The sequence below is a fragment of the Lactuca sativa genome, chromosome 7 (assembly GCF_002870075.4).
Source record: "Lactuca sativa cultivar Salinas chromosome 7, Lsat_Salinas_v11, whole genome shotgun sequence".
Classification (NCBI taxonomy): domain Eukaryota; kingdom Viridiplantae; phylum Streptophyta; class Magnoliopsida; order Asterales; family Asteraceae; genus Lactuca; species Lactuca sativa.
In genome coordinates this window covers 75,421,169-75,438,129 of record NC_056629.2, presented here as the reverse complement: position 1 = coordinate 75,438,129, position 16,961 = coordinate 75,421,169, and the positions used below count along the sequence as shown (strand labels likewise).

General features: G+C 39.1%; 1 protein-coding gene across 1 annotated transcript; it reads right to left on the bottom strand.

Moving 5' to 3' along the window:
* Window positions 1-4,449: 4,449 nt before the first annotated feature.
* Window positions 4,450-9,058, bottom strand: LOC111879559 (formyltetrahydrofolate deformylase 1, mitochondrial). The gene is made up of 7 exons (XM_042896756.2): window positions 8,977-9,058; window positions 5,537-5,715; window positions 5,383-5,456; window positions 5,145-5,304; window positions 4,972-5,070; window positions 4,809-4,895; window positions 4,450-4,715 (listed from the first exon to the last, which is right to left on the bottom strand). Exons 1-7 carry the CDS (start codon window positions 9,056-9,058, stop codon window positions 4,569-4,571), a joined length of 828 nt encoding a protein of 275 aa, XP_042752690.2. The 3' UTR covers window positions 4,450-4,568.
* Window positions 9,059-16,961: the final 7,903 nt, after the last annotated feature.

The window sequence follows — 16,961 nt, the reverse complement described above, 5'->3', positions numbered from 1 at the left end:
TGTATGTTATGTGATTATATGGTATGTGGTACAGTGGGGGAACTCACTAAGCTTCGTGCTTAAGGTTTTCAGTTTTGGTTTTCAGGTACCTCTTCTTCAAAGGGGAAGGAGCCGGCGCGGTAGCGACCTATCACACACACTCTTGTTTCAGCAGTTATGAGTTTATTCTGGGATTGATACTCTGATATTTTGGTTGTTCAAATGTTGTGGATTTCAAATTTGGTTTTCGATGAGAAATGGTTTAATTAAACAATGTTTTAATTATTAATCTTTTCTAAGTAATGTTTTAAAAACGAAATTTTTGGACGTGAAAATTGGGTTGTTACACCCCGTTAGAGGGAATTTCGTCCCGAAATTTAATCTAATATAAAGTTTAAAGGTTAGGAAAAAGATGTAGGTACTTTTGTTTCATCTGATCCTCGCGTTCCCAGGTGTATTCCGGTCCTCGCTTGGCGTTCCAGCGGACCTTTACAATAGGTATGCGGCTTTGTTTAGTCCTTTTTATTTCCCGATCCATGATCTCTACTGGTTCTTCTACAAATTGGAGATTCTCATTTATTGCATTTTCGTCTAGAGGGATGACGAGGTTCTCATCGGACAAGCACTTCTTTAGGTTTGATACGTGAAAGGTAGGGTGTACGTTGTGGAGTTCCTGAGGTAATCGAAGTTTGTAAGCCACCGGACCGATCCTGGCGAGGATCTCGAATGGTCCGATGTATCTTGGGTTCAGTTTCCCACGCTTTCCGAAGCGTATCAATCCCTTCTAGGGTGAGACTTTTAGTAGGACTCGGTCTCCAACTTGGAATTCTAAGGGTTTCCGTCTTTTATCTGCGTAACTCTTTTTTCTGTCCCTTGATGCTTTCAGTCGCTCCCGAATCTGAAAATCTTTTCCGTAGTTTCCCAGCACAGAGGTGATCTGCATTTACGGCCATAGAGGGCTTCGAACAGGGCAACCTTGATACTAGTGTTGTAGCTATTGTTGTACGAGAACTCGACCAAGGGTAGATGGGTGTCCCATGCTTTGCCAAAATCGATCACGCAAGATCTCAACATATCCTCTAGGGTTTGTATGGTTCTTTCACTCTGGCCGTCCGTTTGTGGGTGATAAGCAGTACTCATGTCTAATATTGTTCCTAGAGATTTTTGTAGCGACTGCCAGAACCTTGAGGTCAATCTACTATCTCGGTCAGAGATAATTGATATGGGCACACCATGCAGTCGTACAATCTCTCTGAGGTATGTTCTAGTTAGTTTCTCCAATTTATCCGTTTCTTTGATTGGTAGGGAATGCGCTGATTTAGTTAACCTATCGACGATCACCCAGATGGTGTTGAGTCCGCTTGCCGTCTTGGGTAATTTGGTTATGAAATCCATGGTTATCCGTTCCCAATTCCATTCGGGTATTTCTTGTTGTTGCAACAATCCCGAGGGATTTTGGTATTCCACCTTCACTTTGGCGCACGTCAGACATTTACTCACGTAGGTAGCAAATTCGGCTTTCATGTTCAGCCACCAGTACAATTTCTTGAGGTCGAGATACATCTTATCGGAGCCGGGATGTATGGAGTATCGTGTCTTATGGGCTTCGTTCATGATGACTTCTTTGAATCCACCGAACTTCGGTGTCCAGATTCGATCCATGAAATAAAGAACTCCATCGCCCTTGGCTTCCAGCTTCTTATCCATTCCCCTTAAAGCTTCCCCTACCACATTTTCCGATGTTAAGGCTTCTATTTGGGCTTCCTTGATTTGCGTGGAAAGGCGTGAATGGATTGTCATAGTTAAAGACTACACTCTGCGGCCCGAGTATTCCTTCCGGCTGAGTGCATCGGCCACCACGTTAGCCTTTCCGGGATGATATTGAATTTCGCATTCGTAATCATTTAGTAGTTCTACCCACCGTCTTTGTCTCATGTTGAGTTCTTTCTGGTTGAGGATATGCTGGAGGCTTTTATGATCGGTGAAGATTTTACATTTCGTGCCGTAGAGATAGTGCCTCCATATCTTTAGAGCGAAGACGACTGCTCCTAGCTTGAGATCGTGTGTTGTGTAGTTTACTTCGTGCGTCTTTAGTTGCCTTGAGGCGTAGGCGATGACCTTCCCTCGTTGCATCAGGATACACCCGAGTCCTTGATTTGAAGCCACTACTAGAAAAAAGGCCTTTTACGACGCTCATTGCGCGTCGTAAAACGCTCAGACGACACGCAAATGCGTGTCAAGGAAGGCCCTGTCATAAAGAGAGACGACACGCATTTACGACGCGCATTTATGACGCGCATTTACGACGCGCAGTTACGACACGCAATGCGTATCAAGGAAGGCCCTGTCATAAAGGAAGACGATACGCATTCGCGTGTCGTAACCTTACGACGCGCGTGTTAATGACACGCAATGCGTATCAAGAAAGCCTCTGTCAAGAAAGGCCATGTCATAAATGAAGATGACACGCATGTTTGCGTATCATAATTTTAAATGTTAAAAAAAATTATTTTTTATAGATTTACTAATTTTCAAATTAAATTTGCATTTAATGCCTCACAATATAAAATAAAATATCATATACAAAAAATATAATCCATTTCATAAAATTTAATGCCATACAAATAAAATACCATAAATAACAAAGATAATTCATTTCACTAATATGTCAAATACAAATAATTCATTTTAATTAAAAAAATTACAAATTAATATCACTGGTAACAATGTCAGGCTGCAAAACATTAAAAAAGTTATTCTACAATCTATATATACATGAAGGAAAAGATCATACTATCCATACCAATGCATAATCCTTCATGAAGCATCTATACACCAAGCCAACCAGATAAGAATTAAAGACACAGTGATGCATTATGAAATCAAATAAAAGATAAGTTAAAATGATGAACAATGAGAGTTCAGGTTAAAAAACTTAGTCAAACAGTAAAATGATTGATGAAAAGTACCTTGAATTTCATCTGCTTCCTCTTTTTCTGATATGATCAAGCCATAAGCTTCTTATATGTAGTAAATTTTGTCCCTACTATCGAAAATATCTCATTTCAAGCTCTGATATAACAAATTAAAATAAAAAAATGATCAAAATTATGTGAATAAATTAATTGAATTGTAATAAAAACTCACCAAAATCAGTAGGTTTCTGATCTTGTCTGTGGTTATGCCTAATTTCACAAAATCTTGAAAAGACTTGGTTGATAAGGTGATCTTCCTGAAGTTGGCCATTTCCGATTAAGAAATATCTCCTCTACCAAATAGCTTCCCTATTTCCCACACCCTACACCAAAATAACGATAAACAAAAAATTCCAAAACTTTAAGAAATCACAATGCTAATTGGATTGGATGAAAGCATGAGTGGTTCTAGGAATCAAACCAAGCTTCCAATTAAGAACATCTAACCAACCCTCAGAGTCAGCTTGATCCCAAGGGCGGACAAAGTTATCAATCAAGGATATTTGAGCTGATCAAAGAGAAATCACTATGGACCAAACTGAGTACGGATTATCAAGTTTCCCAGGTCAAGCAAGAGTTTTGTGGGATGAAGATTGTCTGGACAATATTCAGTTGGAATGGTGATCTTTGGGGCTGCTATATCCAAGTCCAAGAAGAACCTAGAAGCAAGTTAACTCAAGTGTCACACTTTGCTTTGTAAATGAAGCATTCTTAGTTTATATGAACTGTCTATGGATGTATAAGTACAACAACAATCACGTTATAGTTATAAGAAACATGTGCATAACCACATACACCATTATGATACATCCACATCAATCAACAACACATAACCATTCAAAAAAAACAGATGGTATAATTAGAAAGAGAAATGGACACGCCTATCATCACCTGATGCAGCAGCTGCAGATGCCATTACTGCAAGAATGTTGGCAGTTTTTTTACCCTTCCAACCGCCCAGATGCAAAGAATGCTCTGTATCAAGCGACTATTAAGCAAGGGTATTTCTTGCTCAATCGTATTCAGAATCTCTCTCATGTTATTGATCTTTAAGTCTTTCTTTCTTTAAGTCTATCTGTAACCTCTCCTTCTTTCCTTCCTTCTTTCCATTTTCCCCAATTCAAGACTCCTCCTAGTAACAGCAAGACTTTTCAAATGTAATAGTTTGTTTTAAGTATTATGATTTTTATTGTGTATCATGATTCTTATGCAACATGAAAACTTTATATACCATTAGATTAGTATTTAGTAATATTGATTTTGAATTGCTGATTAGTGAGGTTAACAATGATTTCCATCAGCAATTCCATTTTTTCATACCAAACCAAACCACTACTTAAGTTTTCATTAGGCTGACCTGTGTTGATTTTCCATGTGTTGTGAAAATTATGTTTCGTTTTGCACATTTTACAGTTTTCACAGAAGCAGAGTAATGGCCACCACTAGAGATAGTGATGGTTTTTTATCGATTCCAAGAAGGGAATAACAAAAAATCTTGGATTGGAACAAGAACAACTTATATTAGAATGAATAATTAAAATGAAATACAAAAACTTTGCAACACAAGGAATAAAATGGACTCTGTAGTTTTGATCAGCATCATTTTGAGCTTACTCAAAATACAACAGTCCTGTTGTGTTGATAAGGTAGAATGCGTAACTCACAATATGACTTGATTGCCTTCATAAGGCATTGTTTTTCAAGATTCTCAGATTTCTGAATAAAACTCAGCAAATTATCCTTGTGCGAGACTCTCTCAACCTGCAAACCCAAACAGAAACTATTTGACTTTTCACCTTAGCATATATATACTGCATACTACTGATACTGAGAAACTTAAAACTCTTTGATTACCATCTGCTCAATGATTGGGCCCCCATCAAGCTCCTCCGTGACAAAATGGGTTGTGGCACCAATCAATTTGACCCCAGCTTCAAAAGCCTGTCATTCTCCAATAAAAAACATAAAAACATAAAAAGCTTAAAACAGAATTTGGAAATTGGAACACAGAACCTGCCTGCCTAGATGGATTTCCTCCCTTGAATGATGGCAATAAGCCATGATGTATGTTGATCACATCCTTCCCATATCTTTTCAAAAAGTTTCCAGACAACACCTGTCCTGGGTAAATAAACAAATAAGACCTTTTTCCCAATCCTGCTGCTATACTACTACTAGAAAAACATTTACCTGCATGTATCTAGCAAGGACCAAGAAATCTGTATCTTCAACCAACCCCAATATCTCATCTTCTACATTCTTCTCCTTTGACTTGGACAGATAATGATATGGAATCTCATGTCTTTCAAGGAACCGCATCACATGGGTATTCCCCACCCTATCATGATTGCTGTTCAAAATACAGACATATTATACACATCATTTACTGGTCAAAGATAACAAATAAAAAAAAAGTTCCATGCTTTACCTGATTACAGAGCTTATCTGAACCGGAAGTTTTCCATCTTGCCAAGCATGCAGTAGATCAACAAGACAATGGTCCTGCACCAGCAACCTCCTTACTAATGTAATACTATTTTTGGTTTTCACTAACAATTTTTTCTAGAAAGAAGAAGAAGAACCTGCTTAGAAGCAAGAAGAGCAATTTTATATTTGGAGTCTACAGAAGGCACTCGAACAAGCGATTTAACTGCATTGAACATCTTTGATAGGTCAAGGAAGTCCTCGTTCATTTGCTTCCGCTGCCATTTAATTGGGTCGAACACAAACTCATTGAAACAGAATTTATTCTTACTTGTTACTTATCAACTTCATGTCAAGTTGGGATTATTAGTAGATTAATATACTTGCACTTGTAAAACCAACATACAGGGGAAAAAATCCATTCATTGATTGGGATAAAAAAAAGAAAGATGCCCAACGTATACAGGAGAAAAAATCCATTCATTGATTGGGATAAAAAAACATACAAAAGAAATACGAACCTCCTTTGAAGTCATTCCACTGGACCAAGAAAAAACCCTAAATCTTCTCATTTTCTGCTATCGATTGTAATAATCACATCAACATGGCACCTCCGACTCACCACCACCGTCGATGAAGACCAATCGGGAAATCGAAGCAGATCTTTACCATTTGCGTTCATAAGAGGTCGGAGTGGATATTAGCGAAAGCAGCGATGATTGTTAGGTTGTTAGCGAAAGCAGCAATGGTTGTTAGGTTCGATTCTTTCAAGTTTGAATTAGAAAATGAGAAAGAGTTAGGGAAATCAAGAGTGCAATGCTCGTCCTTGTTAGGTTGAAGATGAAAGATAGATAGAAGATAGAAAAAAAAGGCGGGTTTTCAAAATTTTGGGGATTTCATTTCCCCCCTTGTCTACTAAAAGCGCGTTTCATTAAAATTATAAAGCGACAGGTACAGACGACGCGCGTTTAAGATAAAGCGCCCTCCGTGTTTTTAATTTTTTTTCTTGAGACACCAAATTAAGGGCACGCAATAAAGCGTGACGTAAATCCTTAAATTTTTTGGAGAGATGACACTATTTTAAGGGCACGTCCTTTTGCGTATCGTTAATTATCGCGTGTCGTAAAAAGCGCGTCATTAAAGGTCTTTTTTCTAGTAGTGAGCATCGCAATTGACCACGGAGTCCTCTGTTCCTTCTGGCAAGGTTAGGATGGGCGCACTACATAAGGCTCGCTTTAGTGTCTGAAACATGATGTCATGTTTTTCTCCCCAGACGAAGGTCACATTCTTTTGAGTTAAGGTGGTGAGTGGCTTGGAAATCTTTGAAAAGTTCTGTATGAACCTTCGGTAATACCCGACGAGTCCCAAAAATTGGTGGATTTCTGTAGGGGTTCTTTGAGTTGTCCAACTCTCTATTGCCTTGATCTTAGAAGGATCCACGTGTATCCCCTCCTTTCTTACTACATGACCTAGGAAATCTACTTCCCGAATCCAAAATTTACACTTTGAAAATTTTGCGTACAACTTCTCTGCCCTCAATGTTTCCAAAACTTAACGGAGGTGTTGGTTGTGTTCTTCCTGGCTTCTCGAATAGATGAGTATATCATCTATGAAAACGATCACAAATTTTTCCAAGAAGGGACGACATACACGGTTCATCAAGTCCGTGAACACCGCAGGTGCGTTTGTCAACCCGAAGGGCACTACTACAAACTCGTAGTGATCGTAACATGTTCGAAAATCCGTTTTGGGGATGTCTCCTTCCAGTACTCGCAGTTGGTGATAACCAGATCTTAGATCGATCTTTGAGAAGTAGCTCGCTCCCTGTAGTTGGTCGAACAGATCGTCTATGCGCGGTAGGGGATATCGGTTCTTGATCGTGAGTTTGTTTAGCTCCCGGTAATCGATGCACATGCGAAAAGATCCGTCCTTCTTCTTCACGAATAGGACTGGTGCTCCCCATGGTGAGAAGCTCGGTCTGATGAAGCCCTTGCTCAACAGCTCGTTTAATTGACTGGACAGTTTCTGCATCTCGACTGTGGCTAAACGGTAAGGGGACTTTGCTACTGGAGTAGCTCCGGGGATTAAGTCGATTCTGAACTCGACTTGGCGTTCTGGTGGGATTCCTGGAAGATCTTCTAGGAAAATGTCTGGGAAGTTGCAGACTTCCGAAATGTCTTTAATGTTCTTCGGTTCTTGTTTCTGGTCTACTACGTTGGCTAGAAAGGCATGATATTCCTTGCGAAGATATTTTTGTGCTTTAACACAGGAGATGATTTGTAAATTTGAACTACGCTTGTCTCCATATATGATAAGTTTTTTGCCGTTTGGTAGATTGAAGCGAATGGCCCTTTCGTGACAAAGTATATCGGCATGGTGAAGACTTAACCAGTCCATACCGATGATTACATCAAAACTTCTTATCGAAATGGGCATAAGGTCGATTTGAAATAAGTGCTCGTTTAAATTTAATGTGCACCCTACGTACATATCGCTTGTGCTTTCCGTTTTACCGTTTGCCATTTCTACAGTGAATATTTTATTGAGTGGTTAGGGTTTTTGACTAAGTAGGTGTTTGAATTTATGACTCACAAAACTTCTCTCTACACCGCAGTCAAAGAGTATGCATGCATAAATGTTGTCGAGGAGAAATGTACCCGTAACCACCGTGGGGTCAGTTATTGCTTCATTTTGACCTAACACCAGCACTCTCCCAACACCGCCAACATTCTTTGCTTTGGGGCAGTCCCTCTTGAAGTGAGCAGTTTCTCAACACCCATAACATGCCTGGCTTATCCCAGTACCAGGAACTTGAGTGATTGGTCGCGCCGGTGCCTTACAGAAACGGGCAGTGTGCCCTTTCCTGTCGCAGTTTCTACAGTTGGCGCAGGGGTAGCAGGAGATGTAGTGGGAGCAGTAGCGGCATGAACCGCCACCATTTGTTTCTTTGAAGGTTCTTGCGAAGTTTGCCCCTTTCTATTGTTCCAGAATTTCTTCTTGTTGTTGTTGTTGGCATTGTTATCATTGTTGTTGTTCCGTTTGGTTGGTTCGGCGGCGATAGCCGTGACTCCTTGACAGACACCATGATCAACGAGAGATTGCGCCAGTTCCTTGGCGCTGTCGAAGGTAATGGGTTTGGAGGCTAACACACTTCCTCGAAGTTGGGGTGATAGTCCCCAGATGTACCTCTCCACCTTTTGGCTTTCCAGGATCAGCATCCTTGGGCAGAGTATTATCAAGTCACTGAATCTGTTGGTATAGCCCGCGATGTCCGAGGCTACCATGGTAAGGCCCCACAGTTCTTGTTCGAGCTTCTGAATCTCGCCTCTTGGGTAGTAATCTCGTAGGAGCATTCATTTCAGGTTTTCCCAACCCATGGAGTTCGCCACCACTAGGGTTAGTGCCTTGACGTGGCCGTTCCACCATGTCAGGGCTCGTTCAGAGAAAGTAAAAGCAGCAAATTTTACATTGCTTTCTTCAGGGCAAGCGCAAATTTCGAATACAGCTTCCGTTTTCTCTATCCATTGCGATAGAGCCATCATTCCCCTAGTCCCATAAAAGGGAATAGGTTTTCCGTTGGTGAAGTCTTTTTAAGTACATACTCCTGAACGGCCTTGACTTTGGCCATTTCTAAAGCTGTTTGTTCCTCCTCTCGACCCGTTGTTGCTCATTTGAGCCATCGCTGCGGTTACAGCAGCGGTTACAGCAGTTTGGAACATAGCGGCATCCATAATTGGAGGAGGTGGTGTTGGAGCTGAGTTTCTGCGTGCTGATCTACGAGGAGGCATGTTCTAGTACAGAAATAATAATGAACACTCTAAGTTTCTAATGATTTGACAATTGTGTACTAGAGGGTTAGTTGTATCTTGTAATTTGTTTTGACTTTAGTTTATGGTTTTAAAGTAGGTATAACAATTTAGTTAATCCCAAAAGTTTCGAGAGGTATGTAAAGAAGTACTTCATATATATATATATATATATATATATATATATATATATATGTCACACATACGGTGCGTTACATTATGCTTCGTGTTTAGGAAAATTTGACCTATCTAGAGGTCTCCGATTACAAGTACAAGGAAATAAGAGAAAAACTTTATCCGAGGTCCTATTCTATATCAAAATTGTTGAAGTTGAGCAAGTTCTACTTGTGGTGTGTTGCGCGTTTGGAGCTAGACTCAGCATCCGACTGCTTGACTCCCATTAGGCGCCTTTCAAGAACTGCTTGTTGTTCCTTCAACTCTTTTATTTCTGTCAGTGTTGTCACCATTTTGTTCTGAAGCGTCCCTGTGTGGAGTTGGGTACTTTCGTGTAGTCCTTCCAGACGACGGATGCCTGGGGCGTTACCCTGTGTAGCAGCATTGATCTTGCGAACTCTGGCCGCTTGCTTGTCCACATGGTAGTTCTGGGTAGCTATGGTGACCACAATAACGGGAAGCGCTCGATCAGCTGAGCCTCCCCCACTGACATTGTAAAAGTCTCGAAACATGCCGAAAGGAGGGCGTACACCTAGTTGGCGGCTCCAATAGTAGAGGTGGATTCCCCACATGGGAATGGGTACTGGTTGATATGGTTTGATTTCGGGAGGATGATGGATAGGAGGGTCGATTACTTCCAACTCGGAGTCTGTCCCACTAGCAGCTTCTTCTTCCTCCTCGACCTCCTCGTCGAATTCGAATTTCTCTCCGACTTCGATTTCGAATTCTTCTTCGACTTCCTCTTCGATTTCCTCCGGGTCTTCTTCTATCCATCCGTCGTTGCATTGGGCTTGGGTAGTAGGGATCTCCCGGTAAATGGAATCCGGCCAATTGTCTGTACTAGGATAGAGGTATGAGAATTTTATAAGAAAAGAAATTTCTATTTAACGGCATCCTATGTTTAACTATTTCTTATGGTGTGTAAGTTTTTCATTGTACTATTATTTTATAATAATAATCCTATAGTATTTCAAATTGGTGAATCTAAAAGAATTTTATTTGGTAAGTTTTTGGCTTGTTGTCCACTACGACCATTCCTCGACGTACGTTGGTCAAATCCAGGATAAATATAGTTGATCAGGCTATATTTATTCTCGATTTGATTACATACCTCAAGGCCCAATCGTAGTGTCGCAACTTGCCTTAATACTTTTTAGAAAATTTTGTTATGATACGAGACTGATACATGCGAGTAAAAATGTAATTTTTAAAAGAAAATATATTGTTTATGAAAACGTTTTGTCAGAGGGTTTTTGGCCCCCCTTGCATTTATAGTTTGTATATCTTATGTGGTTCGATATACTTAGTTCACTATAAATAATGTTCTGATACCAATCTGTCACACCCCCAAACCAGAATGGCGGAAACATTCGGGGGTGGATGACTTCACATAGTACCATAACAATTGAATATTGTAAAGAAAGTAACACAACCATCATATATATAATAAAAACGTATATTGTTGCGTTATACATATTTCCAAAAGAATATTACAATATGATGATGTAAAATATTTAATAATAAACGTCTTTAGCGTTCCTTCTGCAAAAGCTGGTAGTTACCTGTATTACAGATTCCCTGAGAAATATAAGTGGTTTCAAAAAAGTGTCAACAATAAAGTTGGTGAGTTCATAAGTGTTTTGTATTGAAAAGTATGTCTTTTTGGTAGAAAATCGATATACGTGGTTTTCAGAAAATCCAATATTTTCTATATATATATAGTTTGAAAAGTTTTCAAAGTTGGAGTGCGTTAGTATTTTTCGTACTTGAATGATACAGATAAATTTTATGCTCAAAATAATGTAAATACTGAATGCATATATGAATCTCATAAATCAAACTTGTTTTTTTATACTTTCATGTGAGTCTTATAACCATACTATTGACACAGACTGCATGTAACAACATTCTTCAGGTGTTGTAATTTTATGACATTTGTCACCCCAGACCTGCGGGTCTAACTGTAGCTAACAGTTTAGGTGTGGGGTTGTCAATCCCGTATAGATCTATACACAAGTATCACGCTCTCCCTCCAAGAGATTATGGTATATAATACAGGACTTGAAATGCATACATAAGAGTTCGTTGAAGTTTGAATATCTCACATCACTTAGTATAAATAGATTTGCGATAAGAAAGATTTTACTTCATTTTTGTTGAAAGTATTTCGTTTTTCAAGATGTATACTTAAGGATGTATGAATAACTAGCTAACTATACTCGTTATAGTTTTTCAGAAAGTATGTTCCATTTGGCGAAAATAACTTGATGATACACTAAACTTTATACATAAAGTAAGATGTTGGTATCGATAAATAATAAGATGGATGTTGCATTTGTGTTTATAAAACGATACGTTTACTTGTAATGTACTTGTATTCCCCTAAAACATGAAAATACTTGAAAAGTAGGGGTATGAACTCACTTTTTTGGTTTGAAGAGAGTGGGACTAGAGTCGAGTAGAACTTCAACCGCGGAAAGCTACGTCTTTGAGCTTCTCGGGGATCTCGGTAGCGTAGAACCTTCGTCGGGGGCTCGGGTGTGGAAATCGAGGGTGTCGTGATGGCTTCTGGTGCTTGCAATTGTGTGAGAGTGTGTGGAAGTTTGAGAATGTGTGCCAAAAATCCATAGCTTATGCCTTCTATTTATAGTGCTGGAAAGGCGAGTACGCTGGGCGTAACTATGCGTCATGGCTTACGATTCGATTCTAGCTAGGCATAGAGCTGCAGCCGATGGGACTCGACCCTGCACCTGAGTACGCTGGGCGTACTCCTACATTATGGTGGGCGTAATCCTGGCTTCCGTCTTCTAAATTCCGTAACTTTCGCGTATCGGCTCCATTTTTCGCGTTCTTTATATCCACACGTAGGTGAGATTATGCTCTACAACTTTCATTTAGACTTCGTCGGCGAGTTTTGACTTTATTTTTAATAATATGTTTTTAATAGGCCGGGACTGCTAAAGTCCGTTAAAAATTCGTAGTTTCTTTATCCGACGTCGGTTTTTGTTTTTCTTTTTATCATTTTACTCCTATTGTGGAGACCTTCAACTTTCGTTTAGGTTGCGTTAGCTAAATAACACTCGATCTTCAATTCGATTTTTTAGCCCTTTACCACTGTTACGAAACTTTGAAAATTCGTAACTTCTTCATAGAGGTCCGATTTGGGCGATCTTTTTATGTACGTTTATAGTTTAACAAACTCTACAACTTTTGTTTAGATACTTAAGGCTAAAATGCATTTTATTGACATTTCACTTTTTACGTTAAATAGTGTTTTACCGGGTGTGTCGTAAATATTTGAGTGGTTATAGTTTCTTCAATATAACCCGGTTTTGAATGTTCTTTATGTTTTTGGAAACCTTGACAGGATATCTAACACTTGATGTATCCCAATTTAGATATTTGAACACTTTATTTTTGGGGTTAATTTTGTTGATTCCAAATAGTATTCATTGTATTTGACTTTTGAGAGTTACATTGCTTTTGGAAAAATGTAGGGTTGTCACACATCCCATCCCTTGGATCGAAGCCTCCTCTTGCGTCGGACCCTTTCGCTAGGCAAACCGAGGACATTCGCTTCTACTTGCCCAAGTTCGCTTTTGATCGACCAAGTTCGCATCAAACTCCCTTGCACCGAGCCTCACCTTCGCAGACGAACCCTCTCGGACTGAACCCTCCCCCTGCCATGAACCTTCTCGGCTGCGAGCCTTCCCTTCGGAGGTTCGCATCCGCTTCCCGGGTTTTGACCAGTTTCACATTTTAAGCTTGTTTTTGATGATTTTAACGTGCGAATCTAACCAAACTCATATTTTCATCATTTTAATCCCTCCAAACTCATATTTTATTCCCATATTGAAGATTTATTGTCTATAAATCATATCTTTTGTTCAAGATCACACACAAAGGTTTGTTGACTTTTCCCATAAAGTTATGACACCAAGCCATACACACATCAACTTTATGTTACTATTCACACCCTACCTAGTTAAATCAATATCTTTCTTCAACACTATTAGATTTACCCTTGACCAAATCCAACCACTAGATCTTTAATCTTAACCTATAAAACTTGAATTTCTTCCTCTAAAAGCAAACTTTTTTTTTTCTGTCTCTCTCTCTCTCTGTCTCTCTCACTCTCTCTTTGGAACTCGAAATCCCCAGTAGGTCTCTAGCTCTCCTTCATTCTTGGTATTTTCTTCATTTCTATTCCTAAATATTCTTCATGTCTTCATACAAATCATGGGTCATTTACACAAATATTGACATATTTGTTCTTAGGATCTTCAAATCCCCAAGCATCCTTCAAGTGTTCTTAACTTGAAACTCTTCATCTTCAACGTTCCATTCTTCAATAAATCATAGAATGTGATTTCATAACCCTACATTTTCATGTTTACGTAAACTTTTAGGGGCGAATACAAGTTACAACACCCAAAACATTATCTAATCTATACTAACAACTTTCATCCGGAAAGTTATGGTATATTGTCGAACTGTTTTGACCAACTTAAACTTAATATTTTTCAAAATTTTGCAATATGAATTTAGTTCATCTTTATACCTTTCTAATGACTACTTGCACACGTTCATACAATTTTTCAACAATTTATGGCAATTTTTATAAATCTACCTATTATTTCAAAAACTATTTCGGACCAGTTTGTGAATATGTAAATTTTCACAGTGGTTAGAGACCTCTAAAAATCATAATAAAAATTATGAACAAACTATACATATTTTCTAAACTCCCACAGTTTACGGATCTAGTTTTCGACTTACATTGATTTTCTTTGAATTTTCTAAAAACAGTGAAAGAAAAGTTAAAACTAGTAAAATAGTTCATAAATTCATTAACACTTTGTAACATGTTGAGCAAAGTGTATAACCATGTTTAGCTACATCTTAATCATATTTCATGTTAGTAATCTTCATGAAACAAAATTAGACCTTCATCATAAGTATCGTTCATTCATTACAAACATATATGATAAGCTATAATAGGTATATATTATGGTTTGTTACCCTACAAATACACTATGAAAGGTTTCCAATGCACTACAAAAAGGGTTTTCATTAACTACAATCATATGGGATAAACTATATTAGGTATAGTTTATGGTTCATTAACACTAAAAACATACTAAGGAAGGTTCCATTTACACTACAAAAAGGGTTTTTAATCACACTACACGTAAACTCGCCGAATCAAAATTGTGAGACGTCACTTGATTGTACTCTTTAGGGTACTGTTTAAAGTCTTGTATTATAACCATAGTCTCCGGTAGGGAGAGCATGATACTTGTATATAGATCTATATTGGGACTGACAATCCCGCACCTTAGTTGCATACAACAGTTAGACCGGCAGGTCTGGGCTGACAAATCTTAAAACATTCCGACGCCCGAAGTACATCGTAACAAGCTTACTATATCAATTCAACAGTTATAATAACTCACATAGGGAAAAAACGACACATATAGTTTATGGGAATTCTCGCATTCAAAGGGGTTTTAATTTGTTAAAACTGCATATACTATCATAAGTATGGAAAAATACTTGTATATTTCGGTCTTTGGGTTGTATGAATACAACTCATTTATAAGGAAAATATTGGATTTTTTTTAACATACACTACATTTACAAAGAAAGGTTTACAATTGTACATATAAAATCTTATGCACTCACCAACTTAATTTTTGAAACTCTTTCAAAATTACTTGTATTCTCAGTTAATCAGTGAAAACTAATAACTACTAGCTTTTTAGGATGGAACGCTACGGCATTAGAAAAACCATTTTATCATTATATGTAATCGATTTTGAAACATGTAACTTATGAAATCATGTAACTTTTCCGATTATATTTATGATGGTTGTATTTACTTTGATCACTATTATACTCGTTGCTATGAAACTATACATGAAATCCTCCATCCCCGGACGTTTCCGCCATCCTTGGTTTGGGGGTGTGACATGTAGTAGCTTGCTTGTCCTTAACTTTTAGGAGCCTAACACCTCAAGTGTGATTCCTCAAATGTATTATAACAAACCGAGAACAAGAGAATGGATTTGAGAGAGAGGCTTGGGAGCTCAAAATCGGCTAGCAACTCTTAGTGTGCAAGGGGTAACAGATTTTACGTGTTAGGAGTTTCTTATATAGTCTAGGTCTACATCCATGCAAACCCTAACCCATCATGACCCTTCATATTTCATAGGCCCCTTTGGGCTAAACCTTTATGGACTTGCATATAGGTTTTGTAACGACCCGTCTCTAGTATGTTGTTTCCATGTTATTTATTTAGAAGTTTTCAAGAGGAACTCGGCGAGTCTATACCCCGACTCGTCGAGTAGAGACGGGATTTCGAGCACGTGTAAGTCGGCGACTCGACGAGTCCATATTCGGGACTCGGCGAGTCCGCCTGCCAGGAAGAAACCCTAAATCCCCGGGTTTGCTCACTATTTAAGCAATGTTATGTGCCCCAAACTCGCCTCCTTCATCCTCAGAGAGCTTGTGAGAAACCCTAAACCATTCCTTGTATGATTAAAGTGTTTTTGTGTGGATTCTTGAAGGATTGAAGAAGAAAAAGAAGAAAGGAACAAAAAGAGGAAGTGTAGAGCAAAGATCCAAGGCCAAAGTCAGAGTTCATTAAGGTATGTCTCGGAATTATTCTACTTAAAACCTCCATTAGAACACCTCTAAGGCTAGTTTAATGTATTTTCCAAGCTTTATAGTTGTATGGATGCCTTGTTGGGTCGAGATATCCCTAGATCTGTTCATTTGGGAGTTTTAGAGCCCTGATCTATTGCCTTTTCGAAGTTTCTTTGCATGAGAACCCTAGATCTAGCCTTTATTATGATTTTTGAGCCTTTTAATCTTCATGGGTGCATATGGGCACGTAAAGATAGAATCTTTACGTGTTAATCGAGCTTAGGGAGCCCAGATCTATAAGTTTTATGCGCTGGATTCAAGCATAATCGAGTTTATAGTAGCTGCATGCATGCGACTCGGCGAGTCGTTCTTCCGACTCGACGAGTCGAGTCGCGAGTCCCCGATTTTTTCCCCTTTTGAGTGATGTCGAGTGGGGACCACTGAGTAGTAGAGTGGACTCAGTGAGCTGGAGGTCAGACTCAGTAATGGAGGGACTCGACGAGTTGTTCATACAACTCGGCGAGTCCAAGGCAATCTTCTTAGCTCAAGAACAACTCGTCGAGTTGTTCATACGACTCAGCGAGTCGGATGCAGATAGCCTGAGTTCTAGAATCGAAAGGAAACTCGTCGAGTTGATGGCATACCCGACGAGTAGCAGCGAGTAGGGTTGAGAAGTGAGAATGGGGACTCGGCGAGTTGGTGGCCCAACTCGGCGAGTCAGGTCAACTGTAGGTTGACTTTGACCGGGAGAGTTGACTTTGACCGGGGGTAAAAGAGTCATTTTACCCCAATACAGTTATTAGTATTTGATTGAGTGTGTTTATGGAATTGTAGCCGGGGAGATACCAGAGCAGCAACAGATAGCTTCCAGAGCCATACACTCAACAGCCAGTTCACGAGGTGAGTTTCCTACCAGTAGGAACGGGTCTACAGCCACAATGCCGGCCCGTTTAGC